General features: G+C 31.2%; 2 protein-coding genes across 9 annotated transcripts in view; one reads left to right on the top strand and one right to left on the bottom strand.

Annotated features, from left to right (window-relative positions):
• LOC126879273 (casein kinase I-like) overlaps nucleotides 1-23,979 on the top strand; it is a 62,904-nt gene that overhangs the window by 19,167 nt on the left and 19,758 nt on the right. For all 6 annotated transcript variants that reach the window (XR_007696018.1, XR_007696019.1, XR_007696020.1 and 3 more), the window contains exon 4: nucleotides 14,571-14,892. Coding sequence is in view for 3 of the 6 variants with exons in the window: in XM_050642352.1 (XP_050498309.1) it covers nucleotides 14,571-14,892 (322 nt within the window). In the remaining 3 variants the exon portion in view is untranslated. The remainder of the gene's footprint in view (nucleotides 1-14,570; nucleotides 14,893-23,979) is intronic.
• On the bottom strand, nucleotides 463-5,563 carry LOC126879272 (uncharacterized). Of its 3 annotated transcripts, XM_050642348.1 has the most exons (3): nucleotides 5,467-5,563; nucleotides 5,018-5,116; nucleotides 463-4,708 (listed from the first exon to the last, which is right to left on the bottom strand). In XM_050642348.1, the coding sequence occupies exon 3, from the start codon at nucleotides 4,546-4,548 to the stop codon at nucleotides 1,453-1,455; it is 3,096 nt and encodes a 1,031-aa protein (XP_050498305.1). In that variant the 5' UTR covers nucleotides 4,549-4,708; nucleotides 5,018-5,116; nucleotides 5,467-5,563; the 3' UTR covers nucleotides 463-1,452. The 3 variants fall into 3 exon arrangements, with proteins under 3 accessions (XP_050498305.1, XP_050498307.1, XP_050498306.1); XM_050642350.1 differs by lacking the exon at nucleotides 5,018-5,116; XM_050642349.1 differs by lacking the exon at nucleotides 5,467-5,563 and having other exon boundaries at nucleotides 5,018-5,204.

Here is a 23,979-nt window from a genome sequence, read left to right as displayed (position 1 = left end):
ATTCGACGGTCGAAGAATTAGTATAGACAAATTTGAGTGGAGTGACATAATTAACCTATTTTCACAAAAGATGAATGATTTTTTCTATGCAGACGAGTTTGATCCTGTCGAGTTTCAGTGTGGAGACTACTGCAAGATACGACAATTGGTGTTGGATTCAATCAAGTTCCTTGTTATTGAAAAACATGGTGTGGAATACTATTTAGATGAAAATGATGTTACGCAAATTCTACAAGTACACCACAGTATAGTGACTCATCGCATATCGTTGTTGGAAAATTTAAACTTTCATGCATATTATACAAATGTTGTATATTTTTTGCAACAGAATTTTTGTACAGATACTAGTTTATGTGGTCCGTTTGAAGCTATGACTGCGTTTTGTGAAATTTCTCCAGCAGATACTTTGTTAAGCCATGCTATGAGAGACTATGTATATTATTATAAAATTAAAGTTGTAAATGACTTGAATAACTTTATTTGTTAATAAATATTATGTATTTAACACTTCTGTTTTATTTTCGTAATATATTTACAAAAGGATAATGAAAAAATAATATTGTACAATAGTCATTTTATTAAAAATTACTGAGGAAAAGTGATTGTGTCTTTTCACCAGCCATACACATTTTTAATATCCAAGTAAATGCCCTCAGCGTCTTAAAGCGATTATATTTTTGCTAAAAAATTATGGTATATCACAATGCCCCCAGGGAAGCGTCTTAAAGGATTCTGGTATTAAATATCGTTTATCATCATAAGGACTTAGGGCCGTTTTTGTTTGCTCTATGCTGAATACTGAATGTTGATATGACCGAATACACCTTTGGTTTGTGCTTTTAATTTTGTATTCTTTTAAACAATTTTCAAAATCTTCAAATGTGATTATATTTTTGACTACATTATATTTTACACCTTTTGCTTTTTTGGTTATACCTAAATTTTGAATACCACAATCAATTTGTTCCTTGTTTAGTTTCAGTTTTAAACGTTCTCTCTCTTTTTCTCTCTCTTCATCAGTTGTTTGTAATTTAAATGTATACATTTTTGATCTTAGACCAATAAAATTTGTAATAATTTTTCCATTAGCTTCATCCTTCATTAGACCGGGGATTTTTTTATTTAACCGTTCTATCATGTACGGGTTATTTTCCGAATAGTCAGATGTATCGAATTTAGAGTTGTGTGCCTTTAAAACCTCCTTATATGCATCTAAACACTGTAATTCATAGATGAAGCTATCTGTATCCATGTACAATAACATACAATTTTCTTCTCCCATCGTTGGAAGCATGAAGGAGTAATGAAAATCATACATACATAATTTTGATATGTCTAGGATTGCTGCACCTATATACAGAGGCTTATTAAAACACACTACTGATTTGGTTAGTTCGATGGCCACCAGGTTTTCACTAAAGATAGTACGACTGTGAAACCGAATACTTGCAATCAAGTTTTTGGCTCCATACCTTCCATTCCAATTTTACATATTTTTACAGTTCTATGCCTCCTTATATTCTCCATGGTCTTACCAAACACAGCATTGTTCATCATTTTATAGAGATTTTTCTCAAAACTGCTCTTAGATGCAGCCCGTAAGTTAGTATTTAACTCAATATAGGGCCGCAGCCATGCAGATTGATTAAATTTCAAAACTTTATGTATTTTAGTTAAAATTAATCCGTTAGATAAAGCCTGCTTTAAATTTCTATAATGAATAATATATTTTGACTTATTAAAAAGAGTTGGCAATAATTTTGGTAGTTTTGAACCGGGAGGAATGCGGTGTTCGGCAGCAAATGGAAAATCTTTATGTTTGTCGTGTAATTCACGTGGATACTCTAAGTCAACTTGAAAGAAATAGCCCTCCTTCGCAGCATTCGGAATTGACATAATATCAATATGACCCTTGGGAAGTTTAGTGGATTTAGATGCTACACCAAATTTGGTTACATCTTCAATCCACTTAAATCCTCCGAAAGGTAAATATTCACTCATAGCCCAACCATATAGATTATTTACATCTAAATACATGATGTACTTAGAGGGCTGTGTGGGGTCATATGTCGACATGTACTTATTGTTAGCTTCCGAAAATCGGTTACTACACACAGATATTCCGCCTCTTATGCCTTTTTCAATAAACAAAATCATATCCACATCTTTTAATAACTCTAATCTACATTTTGTATACCTAAGCATACAGTCCCATGTATAACCTGGTATGGTATAATACCACGCAGGATCTAAATGGTACGTATCCCTACATTTTTGTCTAAATTGTTCAAATACATCAGCCAGAAGCAAAATATCTGTTTTTAAATACAAATCGCTATACTCTCCCAAATTTTTACATTCAAATATAGACCAAACTTTCTGCGCATGAGCATACTTCTGTTCGCTAATATGTTCATCACATAATTTATTATAAAAATGACTAATTGTAGGTAAAGAAGTTTCCTCTAATTTTTCCAAACTATCTACATAATCATAGCAAAATACTCCTTTGCAAGTTAATAAATTAAATGCATCATCATCTAAACTGTAAAATTCTTGTTTTAAAATCTTCTTCTCTGAAGTATCTAAAAGTGATGCTAATTCATCGAGTGAAGCTCCCATAAATCTCATAGTATCGATAAATCTTAGTCTAATTTTATGCTCATCTGAATGTAGAGTAAAAGAAATATATTTTTCTTTATTAATAGGAAGTAAGCTCAGGTGCCCATGTTTGCATAAATCGATAATCATGAAATGTGAGTCATATCCACTAAAATTGTGAAATGCTACTGGCACAACAAACACCTTTCTGAAGTTTAAATTGCATGCTTGGTGTGCAAATCCTCTTACCTCTCCGGTAAAATGATCATGATCTACAACAATTATATCTGTAGCTAAAAAGCGTTTCTCACAAATATGACAGGCAGTTGCCCCACTTGTACTAGGCTTTTTAACCATAGGTACAATTGATTTTATTTTAGAATTGACAAATTTGGATATTTCAGCCATTTCTTTTGCAAACCACTCCATGCAATTTTCACCTCTGTAGCTTCGAAAATATGATAAGCCGTCATCGTAAGCACATTTAAAGTAATAGCCTGCACTATAAGGTACATGCTTTTGGTATTTTGCTGTTTTGCTCAGTTTTACATTAGAATCTGTAAAATTATGTAACTGACATTCAAAATCAGCATATATGATAAAGGGAGTGGTTTGTTTGTATGTGAAATTTCTAAAAGCAACATCATCGTATTTGGGAACAGTCATTTTACATTTGTTTATGTCTCTGCAGAACTCTTCATGCTCCGCAAGTTTATTTCCGCTGGAAAAATAATTCATACAGCGATCACAAATATATTTTTTATGTTTGTCCTTACTTAACTGAGAACTTAACAACCTGGACATATCTTTAATCCAGCAGTAATGATATTTTATTTCAATATTTTCATCGTCACTAGGAGGAGCGTCGTAATCATTTAACTTTGAAAAATATTTATCCTGAATTAGAAGCAAATTTACATGTCTATCAAGCTTGTTTTGTGTAAGTCTAGCAGGTACTACTTCGTAAAACTGTTTTTCCTTAACTTGATTTAATTCCAAAGCATAAACATTCACTGATATAGTATTTATTTTTTCAAATTTTGTGATATGAGTTAAAGGCATTGGAGCTTCCAAGTCCTCCGTTTTCAAAACAGTACTGTAATATGGATATGCCGATGTACGTTCTGTATGTATTTTCGCTGGATAAAGAGAGCTAATAATCGCCCAATAAAAGCAATTTTGATCGTAATTTTTTATATTTATACATGCATGACGAGTTTGAATTTGTTCAGGAAGTTTAATGTACGATGATCCGTTCCCAATTTCGACTTTATTGATGTTAACTTCTAATGAGATTACTTTAGAGAGAGCGGCACCTGAACCTTTTTCTGAAAATTCAGACATTTTTTTAAAAATTATATCTTTAACATTTTCGCTAAACCAAATGTGTAAATCGGTCGAATAACTATCTATAATGACATTTTTAGTGCTAAAATGTATCAAATCTAAACTCTCACTATCACCTGTCTTTTTAATAAATTCCCCCCACAAAGTAGTGTTGACTTTAAGTACTCTATTAGATTTCAAAACAGTTTTAACTTTTTGTTTAAATATGGTAAAAGCATCATTCAAAAACGGTCCTACATCCTTATGATATACATTTATTATAACCCCTGTCTTAATCCGACTTGCAAAACTTGAAGCGACATTTTCCCATTTTACTCTATTTCGTAATTTTGAATTAAGTCCTAGACCAACACGTCTATTAAAATTTAAAATTATTCTTCGAAAATGTTTAAAATGTCCTACGTTTGATTGTAATTTCTTAGCAGTTCCAATGGGTAATTTTTTAGCTTTAATTAAATTATTACATTTGCAAATATGTGCATTTAATCGCTTTAACCATACTTTAGCATCATTTTGAGTAAATTTATCAAAAATTATTTTACGAAGTCTTTTAATAGTTAATAATAGATTATCCGACTGCTTAACTATTTCCTTAATCATTTCAATATTATATTGTATGGCTTATAAAAAAACAAAATCACTTACCCTCTTTTTTATTCAACGATTAGTTAAGTTAAGTTTCAACGATTTCGAATTTGGCTGCTGGATGTTCGTTTCCACTGCAATGGATGAAACCTTGCTTATTTCTTGCTAAATCCACCTAAAACAATAACAACTTGCTATACTAAAATTCATTCTCTTCGAATAAATTGAAAAAAAATGCATCGCTACTGCGATTTTCGAACCCGCTGCATAAAACACAAAAAAGACAAAAAACATATCTAATAGGAGGCTCTCTAATAGAAATATGTTGTAAAATTTCGATGCAAAAAATGTAATTCGGAGCAAAACTCTCAATAACAACTTGCTATACTACAATTAACTCTCTTTGAAAATAGAACGAAAAAAATCGAAAAATAGAAAAAAAATGCATCGCTAGTGTGGTTAAAAAAAAAACAAAATCACTTACCCTTTTTTTATTCTAAGTTTCAACGATTTTGAATTTGGCTGCTGGATGTTCGTTTCCACTGCAATGGATGAAACCTTGCTTATTTCTTGCTAAATCCACCTAAAACAATAACAATTTGCTATACTAAAATTCACTCTCTTCGAAAAAATCGAAAAAGAAATGCATTGCTAGTGCGATTTTCGAACCGGCTGTAGAAAACACACAAAAAGACAAAAAACATATCTAATAGGAGGCTCTCGAATAGAAATATGTTGTAAAATTTCGATGCAAAAAATGTAATTCGAAGCAAAACTCTCAATAACACCTTGCTATACTAAAATTCACTCTCTTTGAAAATAGAACGAAAAAAATTGAGAAATAGAAAAAAAATGCATCGCTATTGCGATTTTCGAACCCGCTGCGTATTTCACTATATTATATGTATGGTTTACAAAAACAAAATCACTTACCCTCTTTTTTATTCTAAGTTTCAACGATTTCTAATTTGGCTGCTGGATGTTCGTTTCCACTGCAATGGATGAAACCTTGCTTTATTTTTTGCTAAATTCACCTAAAACAATAACAACTTGCTATAATCAACTTGACTCTTCGAAAAAATCGATAAAATAGAAAAAATATTGCGAGATTTGAAGCAACGCTACGAGACTCTGAATAGAACCGACACAAAACATATATATCCAAACGAAGGGTCTCTAATAAAAAATTCAAAGCAAAAGTCTTTTAGTTTAGTTAGAGTAATTCGATCGAGAAAATTACACATACATAAGTTACGAATGTAAGCAAAGATATAACTAATATGTATGAATAAAATACTAAAAATTCTAATCTGCTGCAACGCTCTTGGGCACTGGACAAAACAGAAGAAAAAGAACAAAAAAGTTCTAAGAGAAATACTAAAAACTAAAATATAGGATTTTAATCTACTGCAACTCTAGAAGGCTCTAGATACAACAGAAACAAAACAACAGACGACTTTTATTTTTTGCTATATACAACTTCATTCCCTCCGAAGTGGTTCAAGCACTTCAAAAATAAAGACAGGAAATGCTGTTGAGTCAGAACAGAAACAAAAAGACAAAAATATATATCTAAAAGAAAAGACGAGATGGAGAATGTCAGCACAGAAAGGACTGGAGACGTTGGCTGAAAGAAGGAAGGCGGTGACAGCTGTAAAAATCCTATGATAGATAGAGGAAGGACTCTAATAGAAAGAATATTGCAAATTTTTTAAACAAAAGTCTTTTAGTTTAATTAAAATAATTTGAAAAAATAGGGCTGAGGATTTATCGAAATTTTGGATAGATTAAGGTTCAAAGATAAATAGAATTCGACTAAAAAATTACATATATCCAAAGTTACAAATATAAGCTAAAATCAGACTAAAATATATTGTGAATATGTATAAATAAAAAAATCGAGAAATTATGACTCTGCAATGCAAGACTTCATGCAACTTCATTCCCTCCGAAGTAATTCAAGCACTTAAAAAATAAAGACAGGAAATGCTGTTGTCAGAACAGAAACAAAAATACAAAAATATATATCTAAAAGAAAAGACGAGATGGAGAATGTCAGCACAGAAAGGACTGGAGACGTTGGCTGAAAGAAGGAAGGAGGGGACAGCCACGCTTTTTATATGGGTGTCCTGTACCAAAGCTCACACTCTAAATAACAGTATTTTGAATAAAATATTATTTGAAAATATTTATTTCTTTTTATTATCAATATGAATGTCGTAACATGTGAATATCATCGTTATTTTTTAGAGCAAAGTTCCAAAGCCACGTTGGTTGAGTGATTTAAGGCTTTGTTAAATTGCATTGAAAATAAGTAAGTGTTAGACCATAGGTTCAAATCTCCTGCACTGCAAAGCTTTAAACCAGTCAACCAACTTGGCTTTTTTATTTTATTCCAAAGAAATAAAACATTTTTTTCATATTTTTGTATATATCTTATTCCCATCACGTAACTAATTAGATCATTTTATTAAGAATTAAAAAAGAAAAAGAGCTGGTAACCACAATAAAATCGAATGCCTCTGACACATTGTAAGAAAGAGCGAGAGATATGAATTGCTGCAACTCGTTTTCCATGCTTTTTATATAGGTTTATTTAGTAGAATTATGGAAGTTGGACAAAGCCAGATGAATGGAGAAGCAGTGTATTTACAAAAAAGAGACAACAATGTACCAAGAGCAATACAACTATCACATATGACCAATTGATATACGGATACGTGAAAATCAGTTCAGCTTCAGGAACAAAGAAGCAAACTCTCATATATAAGAAGCAAAAAATATCTAGAAATACTAGAAAAATAAAACAGAAAAAATGGCATATAAGGTACGAATATAAATAAAAAATCAGAATAAAGTAAAAATAGTACTCACCTTACTGCTATGTTCACAATATACCAAATGTACTTAACTGCCTCGAAATCTCGAATACAATATTTTCACTACTTTTCTCGTTTTTATATCAAAGTCCAGTAATTATATTGATGGGTCTTTAATTACTGTATTTTCTCCATCAATTAGTGTGACGTATTTTTTAAATTACCTTCTAATTGCTTTGCTATTAAGCAAAGTTTCTAATATTTTTCCATATATCATTTAGCTATTAAATAAAGTTAAATAAACTTTCTAATATATCTTTCCATATTAGCAGTGGCGTATCTACGGAGAGGTAAATTTCATTTTTCTGTGTCAATTTATTCTGTTAAATAATCATGTAGACTAATAGGACTGAAAATACTAAAGCCTTTTTACATGCTGTTGTATTTGATTTTTTTATTGGACCAATAGGAGTTCGATTTTTTACTTGTGTATATTATATAATTTTCACAATCGAATTAGTCTAAAAGACTTTTGCTTTGAAAATTTGCAATCTTTTTCTATTGAATATCTTCCTTCTAGATTTTGTCTTTGTCAACTCAGTCGAAGTTCTTTTTCATATCGATGAATTCAATTTGTTTTATGTATGAGATTTTATTTGAGATCATATTTAGAACGAATTATGGTAGATTCCTTCAACGTAATATCTGTATCAAGACAAATTGAAATAAAAATAGCGAATTGGAATAAAAATGGTGAATTTAAATAAAAATGGACTAAAAATGGCGTCATCTAGCGGCTAATAGGTAAACTATGGTAGATTCCTTTGACGTAATGTCAAGGAAAATTGGAATAAAAATAGCGAATTTAAATAAAAATACTGAAATGGAATAAAAATGGTGGATTGGAATAAAAATGGTGAATTGGAATAAAAATGGCGGATTGGTGATGCCATCTAGCGGAAAATAACTATGGTAGATTCCATTATGGAAGATTCCTTGTGACGTCAGCATCTATCTCACTCTTACTCATTGGAAAGGTACTTCTCTCTCTAACACATTGATTTCCCTATCTTGGTAGCAGAATCTGTTTTGTCCTTCTACTGGCTCCTCTTTATCTCCATTATTGGCTAATATATTTATGGAGGATTTCGAAAATAATATCATTTCTAAACAAAATTTAAAACCCACTGTATGGTGGAGATATGTAGATGATGTGTTTTCAATATGGCCTCATAGATCAGAATTGTTGGATACATTCCTGAATATTATAAACGATCAAGAAGAGACAATAAAATTTACAATGGAAAAGGAATATAATAACACCCTGCCTTTCCTCGATGTTTTAGTCTTAAAGAAGGATACTGGATATGAGACTCAAGTGTATAGAAAACTAACACATACCAACAGATATCTCAATTACAAATCAAATCACAACATCAACGTTAAAAAGGGAATCATAAAATCCTTATATGATAGAGCATAGCCACCTTTACTTAACAAGCCATGAAGTTGAAATTTGGCAACATCTATTGGTAGACCGATTAATTCTGACAGTTTTCATTTGTTTTTAAATAATTTTCACTGTAATTTATAGAGAAACTGAAATATTTTACAATATTTCGTGCTCCAAATTATAAAGGACATTTAAAGGTATGTTATTAAGATGATTTTAGTTCAATATATTTTTATATAAACTTGCGTGCATATAGAAATCCGTCCACTTAAAAATTTTGTCATTTTTAATGTCTTTTATATTTCCTAAATCTGTTGGCAGATTTAAGTGATTTTTTAATATGTTATTGGCTCTGAGCTTCGCTGGTGTCGCTCCTAGCGGTTACTAATTCAACTTTTACCGGTAATTTTTAAATTTATTATTTAATTGTTTTCGCTTAATATTTACAACGCAAAAAAGTAATTAAATTGTAATCGATTTTTTAAAGATTTTTCTAATCATTTTGACGTTCTATTGATAAAATATAAATTTCTTACTTCGGATACTTTGACAATAATCGTGTAGATGGCGCTAAGATTATAATAGATTATTTATAATTAGATATTACGGAACATTAAAAAAACTTAAATTCAGTATTTAAAACGTAAGTATATTTAAGGTAAAAATATATACCACAGCTTTGACCAACTAATATTGTTTATAATTAATGTTTTTAATTTTAATTTTAAATTAATCACTTTAACATTTATGTCAAATTTCCAGTAAACGTTTACAAATTTGTCACTAATGGCGTTCGCGAATTTGTAAATATCCCCTCTACGTACGAGCTCACAGCGTATACGCTCTGAGCTTCGCTGGTGTCGCTCCTAGCGGTTACTAATTCAACTTTTACCGGTAATTTTTAAATTTATTATTTAATTGTTATCGCTTAATATTTACAACACAAAAAAGTAATTAAATTGTAATCGATTTTTTAAAGATTTTTCTAATCATTTTGACGTTCTATTGATAAAATATCAATTTCTTACTTCGGATACTTTGACAATAATCGTGTAGATGGCGCTAAGATTATAATAGATTATTTAAAATTAGATATTACGGAACATTAAAAAAACTTAAATTCAGTATTTAAAACGCAAGTATATTTAAGGTAAAAATATATACCACAGCTTTGACCAACTAATATTGTTTATAATTAATGTTTTTAATTTTAATTTTAAATTAATCACTTTGACATATATGTCAAATTTCCAGTAAACGTTTACAAACTTGTCACTACTGGCGTTCGCGAATTTGTAAATATCCCCTCTACGTACGAGCTCACAGCGTATAGCCTAATTCTTTTACAATACCGCTGTAATAATATTGTTGCTAACCAGTTAAATTTTTATGGTGTACCGGGCATTTATAAAATACTGAAATTAAAACCCAACTATAGACTCCGGTTTTCTTAACATTCTGTTTTTTTTATTAATTCGCTTATGTTTAACAACTAGATTTGTTCTTTATCAATTCAGGGTGTTTCTAAATAAGTGCGACAAACTTTAAGTGGAAAGGAACAAAATGTAAAATTTTGACGCCTGTATTTTAAATGTAATCATTTTTTTCAAATCCTGAGAAAACTAATAAGTATTTTTGAAAAATTTAAACGCAGAAGGAAAGATTACTTTATTGCCAAGGGCATAAAGTCCCTTAGATTAGAATGAATAAAATGTTTTTTTAATGACATATTTGAAACTAAAAATCACATTAAATTTTCTTAATTTTTCACCCCTGTAACTTATTAAAATAAACATAGAAGTTTTCAGGGACTTTCGGCCCTCGGTCCTAACGTAATCTTTCATTCTGCGTTTAAATTTTTCAAAAATACATATTAGTTTTCTTAGGGTTCGAAAAAAATGAATCCCGTTTATATTCTTGTTATTGCTTTTTTTTTGTATAATAAACGTTACTTACAAGGAATTACTTTTAATATTATTTTGTACAAACTTCTAATTAATAATATTTTCTTATTCGACTCAAAAAATACTATAAATTTTACCAGAATTTGTACTTTAAAATCGTAGTTTCGAAAGCGGTAGTCCGATAGTCGGACTACGGACGTCATCAATTGCGACGTTGCTTTTTTCTCTTCATGGCTTGTAAAGTAAAGGTGGCTATGGATAGAGCCAAAATTACTTGTTCTAACGAAAATTCCTTTTTAGAAGAAAAACAATTCTTAACATCTGTTTTATTAAAAAATTATTATCCTTTATCGTTTATAAATAAGGAATTGTCAAGATTGGATCGAATGGAACAGAACAACATAGAACGGGATCCTACAACATTCACAAGAAATAATACGAGGAAAATATCAATACCATACATAAAAGGACTATCCGAGAAACTTAAAACAATAGGAAATAAATTCAACATTTCAACAACATTCAAAACAACCAACACATTGAGATCTATTCTATCTAAAACTAAACCTAACAATGAACAAGAAAGGACAAAGAATTGTATTTATAAAATACCTTGTGAATGCGAACAGTTTTATATAGGTGAAACATCAAGACTATTAAACGTTAGAATAAGTGAACATCAATCTTATATTAAAAATAGAGAATTTGATAGATCTCAAATATGTCAACACGCATGGGATAATGAACATAGAGTTCAGTGGAGAGATTCAAGTATAGTCCTGAAAGAAACAGATAGTAAAAAGAGAAAAATCAAAGAAGCGGCTCTAATTATGCTAAACGAAACCAATTGTGTCGCAAATTCCTCGGTGGAATGCAGTAGGATGTGGATACCCATACTGAAAGAGGAAGTCAATAGAAAGAAAATACCACAATTAGTAAGTCAATAGTCGAGTTAGTACATATTTTATATTTTAGTATTACTTATATACCCATGTATTATTGATATTATTTATAATTTAAACAAAATTATAGTAAAGTCAGAATTTGGTATTAATTTTGAGAGTAAATTAAATGTAAGACCAAATACTTACGATGTCGGGATAGTATCACGAGGTTTTTCCTGGTTTTTCCCTCGTGATTTACTATGAGATCTCTAACGCGAGAATTTTAATGTCACCGTTGCATGTGGTTGTCTTTTTAAAGACAGATCACATGCTATGATTTTTTTGTGACGGATATTCTTGAGTTGGGTTGATTTCATGTAATCGAATGAACTATCTTTCAGTAAAGTCGTCCCAGGAACGCAACTCGTAAATATTGGCAATATCATTTTAAAGTCTTCTACGTTAAAATGTATCATATGTATCTGAATTGCCGATATAAATGAGTCAAATTAAATAAATTATTAGAAGAATTTTTTTACTAAGCAACAACATTTTTGTTTATATTAATAGTATTTTGTATTTTGACAACGGCACCCGATTTGGGCGTCGAAACGTTAATAAAAATCATTTTTTAATAATATTGTGGCTTATTTCCCATTCTAAATAGTTAAAATTGTAAAAATGCCACAAGAAAATAGCTTCAGAACAACATAGACTAACTAAACGGATTAAGCTTTTTGACATTTTTGAATTAAATTAAATTATTTTGATTTTGAATTGAAATGATTTAGAATTGAAAAAATACAACAAAATATAGAGTAAGAAAACAATACAGGGTGTTTCATTAATAATTGTCCATATAGTAACTGGAGAAACCTTAGCACAAAATACGAAGATTTAACCTAAAACTCTTAAATAAAATGTGGTTGCTTACTGAGTTACAGGGTGATTTATCTAAAAATTTAAAAACTATTTTTGCTCAGCATTTTAAAACTATTTGACGTATCCTTTTCATAATTGGCAGGAAGTGCGACTACTGGACACCCTACTAAATTATGATAAACAAACGTTTCTGGCTATTACCAGAGGCGTACTACGGGTGAAAGTGAATGGTTGACCCTTTCCAAATTCTATGCCACTAGCGGAATTGCTATTTTAGTTCAATTATTGGATTCTCCAATACTTTCTATGAAAATAATATATTATTCATTCGTAACGATCAAGTCATTAGTTTTCGAGATCTTTGAACTTAAAAATGAAACGAAACAGTTATTTTGATTAATGTATTGTGTCGCTTCATTTTTAATTTCAAATATCTCGAAAACTAATCATTTTATCGTTTCGAATGAAGAGTATATTATTTACATAAAAAGTACTGGAAAATCAAAAAATTACACTAAAATAGCAATTTCGTCAGTGGCGTAGAATTTGCGAAGGGTCAACCAGACACTATCCCCTGTCGTACGCCTCTTCCCCTGTCGTACGCCTCTGGTAGTAGCTAGAAACGTTTATTTATCTTAATTTAGTAGGGTGTACAGTACATACACTTTCTGCCAAGTATGATAAGGATACGCCAAATAGTTTTAAAGTACTGGGTACAAATAATTTTTAAATTTTAATCATATGCATCATATAATAAATTAATCAAAATAACTGTGCCGTTTCATATTTAACTTCAAATATCTGGAAAACGAATGACTTTATCGTTACTAATGAAGAGTATATTATTTACGTAGAAAGTATTGGAGAATCTAAAAACGGCATTAAAATAGTACTTCCTCCAGTGGCGTAGAATTTGAGAAGGGTCAACCATTCACTATCCCCTGTCGTACGCCTCTGGTAGTAGCTAGAAACGTTTGTTTATCATAATTTAGTAGGGTGAATAGTAGTCGCACTTTCTGCCAAGTATGAAAAGGATACGTTGAATAGTTTTAAAATGCTGAGCAAAAATAATTTTTAAATTTTTAGATAAAACATCCTGTAACTCAGTAAGGGACCACATAGGTTAAATCTTCGTATTTTGTGCTAAGGTTTCTCCAGTTACTATATGGACAATTATTAATGAAACAGCCTGTATATTAGGTGAACATTGATAGAAATTTTGATGGTAATCAAATTATGTAAATAAAAGTATTACATACTATGTATTTTGGTAGGTTCAAATAGGTAGGTACCTATGATACATTTACGATTATTACGTACCTGTTGCTTTTAAAAACTATTCAAATGTCACTACAATTATAAACTTTTTGTTTCTGTCCTCACAACAATAAAACTAATATATTATACATTTGTTTACCTTGATACTGAACAATTATTTATTATTGACAGATCATTTCAAAACCCAATCAGAGCCCGTATAACGACTAATACTATACTGTCGGTGTGCGCATGCGCGCAGATGAATATAAATTCACCCTCAATCTTAATCGTGCCTAAAGAAGTATAACTTCAAAAATTGCACTAAAATAGCAATTCCGCCAGTGGCGTAGAATTTGGGAAGGGTCAACCATTCACGTTCCCCCGTCGTACGCCTCTGGTAGTAGCCAGAAACGTTTGTTTAACATAATTTAGTAGGGTGGACAGTACCAGTACCACTTACCAAATTTCGTGTTGTTGTCTCATGCCTGTCAGGCAATATTCAAAAATAAATAAAATACAAGTTTAAATTTGACACCCTGTATTTCGATTATTATCAACTTTTGTACTAAGGTAAGTTAGCTTAAATCGACATATCTTAACCTCAGGAATCTAAGGTTAAGCTATGGCCCATTCTTTACCAAACACCCTGTATATACCGAAGTTTCGAATTTTTAGACTTCTACTTCCTATAGTGTTATTTCATCGTCTTCACCGTATTCCACTTCATATGTTGTAGGTGTTCGTGAGTTGCGGTCTTGTTTATTCTTTATTTACCAAATTTTGGACAATTTTGGACCATTAATGACTTTTTATTCTTCAAATTTCACTATTGTAGGTATTGCTAAAATATACCACCTCGGTATATGCGGTGGAAGATACAATGCTCTGGTGATGGAACTCCTCGGACCAACTTTAGAAGACCTCTTTTCGGTCTGTAGCAGACGATTTAAACTTAAGACAGTACTACTCATAGCTGACCAGTTAATAACTCGTTTGGAGTACGTTCATAGCAAGAGATTAATATTTCGTGATATTAAGCCTGAGAATTTTTTGATCGGAAGGTGGAGGACCAAAAAAGATAAGATAATTCATATTATTGATTTCGGATTGGCCAAGGAGTATATAGATCCTGATACTGGGAAGCATATACCATATAAGTAAGTTTTGCTTGAAACAATTCTCGTGAAGGTCGAATATTAAGATAAGCATTAAAATTTGATATTTAAACGGTCTAAACTAGTAACTGATAATGGTAACGAATCCATATTTTTAGGACAAATACCTGATGGATTATTATTTCCCTTTCAAAAAATGGGACTATTAGGTAAAGGAAGTAGATTTTCTTTTGCTTTCATCATTTTAGTTTTCTTGCAGCATTAAAGGTGTTTTAGAATTTATTCATTCAACGTATTTTCTATACATAGATCTTACCACCTAATTTTAAAGGTCTTATTATTAGCTTACGACTGTTACCTTAGCGTTGATTCTTACAGTAACGTGCATGTTCTTGTCATTTAATATTCATTCCTTTATCAAAATACAATATTAAGATCACAAAAAATTCAAATGATATTAGAAGATGAGATAAAAGGTAAAATAAGATTTTAGATACTGCGGCGTCGTTGAATTTGATCAAATTCGACTAATTGACAAACATTTTAATCTTGAAATAAATGTCGACTCGATTATATTTTTCTGTTGACCCAGATATGGAACTATCAAAAGGCACCGCTAGGAAAATATTCCAAAAATGCAGTTCAGAGAACCTATATGAAACGAGTCTTTGTACTCTCATACAGAGTATGGCATTAGTAAAAATACAAAAATAGACGGTTTCGTTTTGATTTATATCTGTCTCCTTCCATCCCCGATAGCGCTATTTCTAGGTCTACCTGTTATCAAGGAGGCTATGCAAGAAGACAAATTTACATCAAAACTTCCGTAGTTCTCGGTATATAATAAAACTATTTATACCGGAGTAAGGTTAGAACGCCCTCTAACGGGGAATAAGTGAAATAAATGTCGACTCGATTTTAGTTTTCTGTTGACCCAGATATGAAAATATCAAAAGGCACCGTTAGCATTTTTGGAATATTTTCCTAGCGGTGCCTTTTGATATTTTCATATCTGGGTCAACAGAAAACTAGAATCGAGTCGACATTTATTTCACTTTTTCCCCGTTAGAGGGCGTTCTAACCTTACTCCAGTATAAATAGTTTTATTGTGTACCAAAAACTACGGAAGTTTTGATGTAAATTTGTCTTCTACAATAGCCTCCATTTGGATTACAAATTAAGGGATTAATTTGAGACTGAACAAACAGAAAAGTTCTATAATCGATGCAGCCAGTCCCGAGTCCGGAAAAAATAGGAAGGATAGAGAGGAGTAACACTTATATATAAAAAAAATATAGTTCAGCTGCTTGCCTGATAGCCTTGAAATGTAAAAATATTCTGTATAATCCGCTTAATTTATGTTTATTCCGAAAAAGTTGATAAAATATGAAAATTATTTAGTGAGTATATATTCAAATCTGCCCAAGATTCTAGAAGAACAAAGTGTAACTAACAGATTGAAGAAATAACAATGGATAACAGAAGAAATACTAGGTTTTATGAAAAAAGAAGGGAATATATGGACAATGCAGGCCAAGGTAATAGAGGAGTACAGAAAAAACAACAATACATGTGAATGTAACAATGTTACATTGTTACATTCAAAGAGGCATCAGACAGGGATACATACTATCCCCTCTGTTATTAAATACAGGTTCTTAGAGGCGACCAGTACAAACTCCTTCAGTTTATCATGAAAGGTAAAATCGTAGGCAGTCAAGAAACCGTTGAAAGGAAGCAGATATCGTGGCTCAAGAAAATTCAAGATAGGACAGGAATACGCATTGCCTAATACCTATACCGATTAGTTTCAGATGGTGAATAACTTACCACAGTAATTGAAAACGTTACAAGGACCTAATAAGACACGCAAAGAAGAAAAGAATATAATTTTGTCTCTGCATGGCGCTAGTTTGTGGGTGGATTGAGCAGATTATAAACCAACAAAGCTGGTCCTAGGTCCCCATAAAGAAAGAAGGATGAGCAACAAGCCGACGATATGCTCTTGTTTCTATCCAGTCCTCTTAGGCCTCTTTAGACTGGGTCCAACCAGAATTTTCATGTAATCCTTTTCTTTGCCCCTGTCTGTTACTCTTAGCTAATCTTTGTTATTTCTTTTACTACCTAGCGCTTTTGCTATGTGCTCTAGCTATTATTTTTTTTCAGCTTTAGAATATATATTTTCACTATTATTTGATATTTTGATAACTCTTTACTCAGGTTTTCTTTAGAACTTCTCTTAAGCTATATTAGTATTCTTATTTTTTTATTTTAATACGTATTAAGGGGCTATTCTAGTGTAAAATCGCGAATTTCATATACTTTTTGGGAATTTCTAAAATAAAAAGTACTGCACCAATTTTCTTGAGTATTTGCATAAGCATTTACTATAAATTGAAGTACATCTAAAAAAAAAGAATGTGTGTGTACTTTGTACGCACGTAAGAAGTTATACTTCTATTATATGATTATATGATTATAAACGAAATTAATATACTTTTTATTTATATTTTATTTAAATATTAAACTAATTTATACTTACTACTTCTCAAACATTTTTATTAAAACAGTGCCAAAAATTAAAATAATAAAAGAATAAAACACACACAAATACATCAAAAATGCCACAAATGATTTCTGAACATTAATTGTCGGAAAATTTTTTAACTAAATGCGTATTTTCTGAAAATAAAATTATATAATAAATATACTTACAATCATAAAATGTATAAAAAAAATAAAAAAAATAAAAGTTTCTATTGGGATTCGAACCAACTTATCAGCGCGGTTGGTATTGGCGTTGTATTGGGGTTCATTCGCATTAAACGCTTCGCCACGGAGACGTGTCATTATGTGCGAAGATCGACTAACTAAACGGATTAAACTTTTGACATTTTTGAATTACATAAATCAAATTATTTTGATTTTGAATTGAAATGATTTAGAACTGAAAAAATACAACAAAACATAGAGTAAGAATATATTAGGTGAATATTGATAGAAATTTTGATGCTTATCAAATTATGTAAATAAAAGTATTACATACTATGTACTTTGGTAGGTTCAAATAGGTAGGTACCTATGATACATTTACAATTATTACGTACCTGTTGCTTTAAAAACTATTTAAAAGTCACTACAATTATAAACTTTTTTGTTTCTGTCCTCACAACAATAAAACTAATATATTATACATTTGTTTACCTTCATATTGAACAATTATTTATTATTGACAGATCATTTCAACACCCAATCAGAGCCCGTATAACGACTAATACCATACTGTCGGTGTGCGCATGCGCGCAGATCAATATAAATTCACCCTCAATCTCAATCGCGCCTAAAGAAGTATAACTTCAAAAATGTTCATAAAAAATATTGAAAATGAAACTATTTATGCGCCATCTGCTAGCACCGAAAAAACCTAGCTCCACTGCTGCAGTGATAGAGACTAATAGAGATCCTAAAACTTTAATTTTCAAAGTTATTATTGAAATATTTATTTATTATTATATATTATAAGTTATTTTCTATACCAACAACTAGGGGATTTATGTTCTAGCTAATTTTAAAATAATTTTTCAACACTTCGTCATTTTGAAAAATAATATTTTTCAAAGATCCTAGTTGATGGTATAGGAAATAACTTATATTTCAATAATCACTTTGAAATTTTATGTTTCAGGATCTGTATTAGTTCCAATCACTGCAGCAGTGGAGCTATGTTTTTTTTTCACGGTTGCAGTAGATGGTGCATAAATCGTTTAATTTTCAATATTTTATGAAAATTGTTTTACATGTACTGTTTTTTATAATAAATGTTCATGCAAATTTTCAAAACAATTGGTACAGTACTTTTATTTTAGAAATTTCCAAAAAAAAAGCATGTGAATTCCGTACCTTCACACTTGGTGCAGCCGTTATGTGAAACAATTGTGCATTTAATTATAGAAGTATATAATTTTAACCACATGTACTACACATATAAAGAAAATGACAGGCATTCAAAATGGCGACTATACATATGTGACTAATAGCACGATAACTTTTGAATGCGACTTCAGACTTCAACCAAATTTATTATATATGTTCTTTTTTAATGTATAAGATCGACGTCTTGAACCGGAAGAATCGGTTTACCAGAAGTTGTGTTTTCCGGGTTTTTATGTAAAAATATGTTGTTTTTTTTTCAATTCTTTCACCCTGTACGTATTAATTTTTTAAAAAGTTAATACCGCCATTGAAAAGAGCGTACAAATATTTTTTAGGAAATATTTTTACTTTTTAGTTATGTTAATTACCATTTATTAATAAATGCAAAACGAATCTTCACATGTACCGATGTGCGGCAGATTCGTGCAAATATAAGAATTATTGTGTATTTAATGGCAGAAGCATATAATTTGGACCACATATACTACACATATAAAGGTTTAAATTTAGATACGAGGCCATCTCAGTTTTTGTTCCTTTTACAAAAATGGCGGGCATTCAAAATGGCGTCTATACTGTTATATTTCTATTTGATATGAAAATTAAATTTTAATAATTATAAACAAAATTCAATTTAATATAAAATATTTTCAATTTTCTCAACCACGGGCATATAAATTTAGAACAACCTGTATACAACAAATTGTTATATTTAATTTTAAGAAGTGATTAAACGAAACTCGGAACAATGCGCTTAAAATAAAACTCAAGTGAAATCGATAATAGGTCATTATCGTTGTTCGCGGAAGGTTCGATCATTAGCCGATGCTAAATAAGACTTAGTGGAAGTAGATAATAGATCATTAAATTTTGTAATATGTAGAAAGTAATTTTAGAATGGGAATTAACTATTTTTCTTTTGAAATCCATTAAGCATATTTAGAAAGATTAAAAATTGGTTTTGAGGAATACTGCGAATGAGAGTTGGTGGTGGAAGTTTGATTTGTGAATCTGGAAGGGATATTTAGAAAGTAGGGGAATGAATGACAAATAGAGAGCAGAATGTTTTGAGCTGTCGAGAAGTGAAGTCTAGTAGTAGACGGTAGTGTACGCAGAGTGAGAAAGCCGGTGTAGTTCCGTGAGTGTGGAGTATCTATCGTGGAACGAGAGGTAGGCCAGGTTGAGAGTAAAAGAACCTCCTTGAGCCAAGAGTTCACGGTAGCTGATTGCAGTTTCGAAAAAGGTAGAACACAGCATCACGACAGAAGCAGGAAACGAGAGCTATACGAGCTAGTTTCAAAGGAGAACATTACTGGAAGCCAGGACGAGGTTTTGATCGCAGCCAAGGATAGCAGGAAACGGGTCTTGTGTGAAGACATTCTCAGTTCACCAGAAAAAGGTCAGTCTCATTTGTTTGGACATGAATGTATGGGTTTTTCGTATTAAATACCACATTTAAATTTGAAGAAACATAATCAATAATATCAGAAAAGCTTCATCAAACTTAAATAGAATTGTTGCTAATAAATCATAATAGTTAAATGTTAATAAAAACTTTCAATTGGAAACCAAAAGGAAATAAGATTCCCATGTGTAAATGTAATGTTTAAGAATAATAAGATATAGCAAATATTAAGCAGTGATTGCCATTTAAATAAAATAAACAATATTTTGATTACAATTGTAACCCATATGTGTTATTATTTTACTCTTTTCTTTCCTGTCCCGATTAGGAACCATTGAGAAATACTTAGAAGCCACGTATGTAAGTAATTAATTTTATAAAAAGCCCTGAGATTGAAAACATATTGATATGTGATCTGGTAAATTAATTAGATTATTATTAATGTATTGATTAAATTAAATGACATATAAAAATATTATCTCATATCAATAATCAAGATCACATCAACTGTCGTCCAACGTGGAAAGCATTGTAAAGTATTTCTAGTGGCAAATTTGAAGGATAGAAAGAGTAAAGCCGGTATTTGAAAATTTATATGCCTGTGGTAAAAAGTGAGATACTTACATTTGATAACATAAAATTTTAGATCTCTTTAGGTACAAATTTTACATAACTGATTTAATATTTTATTTTTACGATATTTACATTTCATATATTTATTGACAATTTATAATATTTGGGTGAGAAAAAGTCGTCTTGGTAACATACTAGTAAAATTTCATATTTGGCGGGGACAGTACTTCTTGAAAACAAATGTCTGTGACAAGAAGCCAAAGCAAAGACAACAAAAAACAAAAAGAACATTCAGACCAAGAAGATATTTTAGACACGACAATCATGGCATCAGAACAGCAAGAATTATCAGGAATAGATAAACTATTACAACTGATGCAACTCCAGTCACAAAAACTGGATGACAATCAAAGAGAAACAAAACAAGCAATGGATGAAGCAAAAAGGACAATGGATAAAAATCAGGATGAAACACAAAAAAAAATGGATGAAAATCAACGTGAAACGAAACAAACCATGGAAGAAACATCAAAGAAAATGGATAAAGTGGAACAAAAAATGGATGAAACACAACAAAAATTGGATCAAAAAATGGATGAAACACAACAAAAAATGAAACAAGCAATAGAAGAGAACAACAAGAAAATGGAGGAACGCATAGAAAAGTATGAAATGAAAATTAAAGATCACATGCAAGAACAAGAAATAAAAATGAAGGAGTTAACGAATTGCCAGAAAAAAGAAATGGAAAGTTTGGAAAACAAGTTGGAAAATGCTATTCAAGTAGACAGAGAAGAAGTGGAAAAAAGAATCACAGAAATAGAAAAACAAGTCACCGAAAACAGGACGCAACAGAATGTCGGAGAAAGAAGAGAAATGGTTATACATAGCACAGATGACGTGAAGATAAGGTTTGGCGGGGATGTAAGAAGATTACACCCAGTGCCGTTCATAAATAGCCTGAAAAATAAAATACAGCACATCGGAAATTTCGAAACAGCAAAAGAAACTATCAGAAACCATCTCAAATATGAAGCAAGCCTATGGTTCGATAGCAAAGAAGAAGAATTCGGCAATTGGCAACAATTTGAACAAAAATTTTTGAATTATTTCTGGGGAAAAGTCCAACAATTGGAAATTAACAAGGAATTGCAAAATGGGAAATACAATGATAGGATGGGTGTATCAGAAAGGACATATGCTTTGCAAATTTACAATAATGCAAAACATTTACAATATAATTACTCATCGGAACAATTAGTCGAACTGATTGCAAGACATTTCGAGGAAACGCTGGAAGACCATATCACATTGCAAAACTACAAAGACATAGATAGTTTATGCCAATTCCTACAAATAAGAGAATCACGTCTAAGAGAAAGAAAATCAAGAAAGTCGCGAGAAGATTACAGGCCCCGAGAAACACAAGATTACAGAGATAGAAATCAAAATAGGAGGGACTATACAAGACGAGATTTTAATCCCAGAAGGGAAAACGAAAATAGAGACAACGGAAGAGGAAATTATGAACAAAGAAATAGGCAATGGAATGAGGACAGAAATCGAGAATACCAGAGTAGAAACATCACACGCTCAAATCAAGAAAACAGAAATAATGGTAGACAAAATGAACAGGGATATCGAGAAAACCGAAACAGATCCGACAGACCAAGAGAAAATAGAAGAGAGGTAAATAATACCCAGACAGAAGAATATGACGGAGAGAGAAATTATGACGAAAATATAAACAACAATGAGCAACCGGCGTCTTTTCACGACGGCGCTCACTAAAAACAAAAAAACAAACAGGAATCTTTTGTCACCCCAAGGAGTTTATTAAATTGGCAGGAAACAACGAAAAGAAAAATGGAATTAATTTAAAATTTGTGGATGGATTTATCAACGAGACACCAATTAAAATTATGATAGATACTGGATCGGAAATAACATTGGTCAACAGAAAACTAATAGAAGAAGTTAACTTAACAAATTTAATTTACAAAATACCTAGGGTAAATTTAGTGGGTGCAAACAAACGGACATTGGCAACTATAAATGAAGGCATACGAGTAATGGTACGACTGGGTAAGCATATGTATGCACTACAATGTGTAATAATGCCAAATATGTTACATGACATGATAGTAGGAGTTGACGAATTGGCAGAAAAACATGTAGTGATAGATTTTAAAAATAATACGATGAAACTAACAGAAGAAAAAGAAAAGGAACAGGACAAGGAACAGGAGAAACAAAATACGGACGAATCAGGTAAAGAACAAACAGTGGAAATGAATTTGGCAACGAAGCAAGGACAAAGAAGAAAAGGGAGAAAAAGTCAGAAAAGGACAAAAGAAAATGAAACCTGTGGCTCCTCAAAAGAAGAGTTGAGCCCAGAAGAAGAAAATTTGAGAGTATCAGAAACAAAGGAAACCTGGGATTCCTCAAAAGAAGAGACGAGCTCAGGAGAAGAAGAAATAAAGCTAAAAAATGAAAGTGAAAAGAATATGATTGAAACAGTGGTATTTGAAGAGGAGGTATATGCAAACGAGGATGCAGAATGCATGGTAAACATGTGTGAAGAATCTGAAAAAAAAGACAGAAAATTGATATGTGGAGAAGGGAAAGAAAAAGAATTGCGGTTGATGTTAAGAAACTACGAAAATTTGATCAATGAGGAAAACAGAGTGGCTAAAAAGTACGAACATTCATTTGAGGTGAAAAACTTGGGAAATTTTCGATCAAAGACTTACCCGATTCCATACAAGTATCGACAAGAGGTGAAAGAAGAAATAAATAAAATGTTGGAAGATCAAATCATCGAAAGATGTGATTCACCGTATGTTAACCCGATTGTGATAGTAAAGAAAAGCAATGGAGAATTGAGATTATGTTTAGATGCCAGGAATATCAACCAGCACACTGTATCACAATATGAATCACCTCTAAACATCGAGGCCATTTTTGGAAGAATCACCGGGTCACACATATTTTCGAAAATTGACTTAAAACACAGTTTTTGGTTGATACCGTTAGCTGAAAAGTGTAGAAACTACACCGCTTTTTCTATTGATGGTATTGTCTACCGGTTTAAGGTAGTGCCATTTGGATTTCAGAGTGCTTGTGCTGCACTCGTCCGAGCTCTACATACCATTTTGAATCGCCATGAAGATTTCATAGTTCATTATATCGATGATTTATTAATTTTTTCACAAGAT

Source organism: Diabrotica virgifera, chromosome 1 (genome assembly GCF_917563875.1).
Source record: "Diabrotica virgifera virgifera chromosome 1, PGI_DIABVI_V3a".
NCBI lineage: Eukaryota > Metazoa > Arthropoda > Insecta > Coleoptera > Chrysomelidae > Diabrotica > Diabrotica virgifera.
The sequence above is the reverse complement of the archived record's forward strand: the minus strand, read 5'-3'. Positions and strand labels throughout refer to the sequence as shown.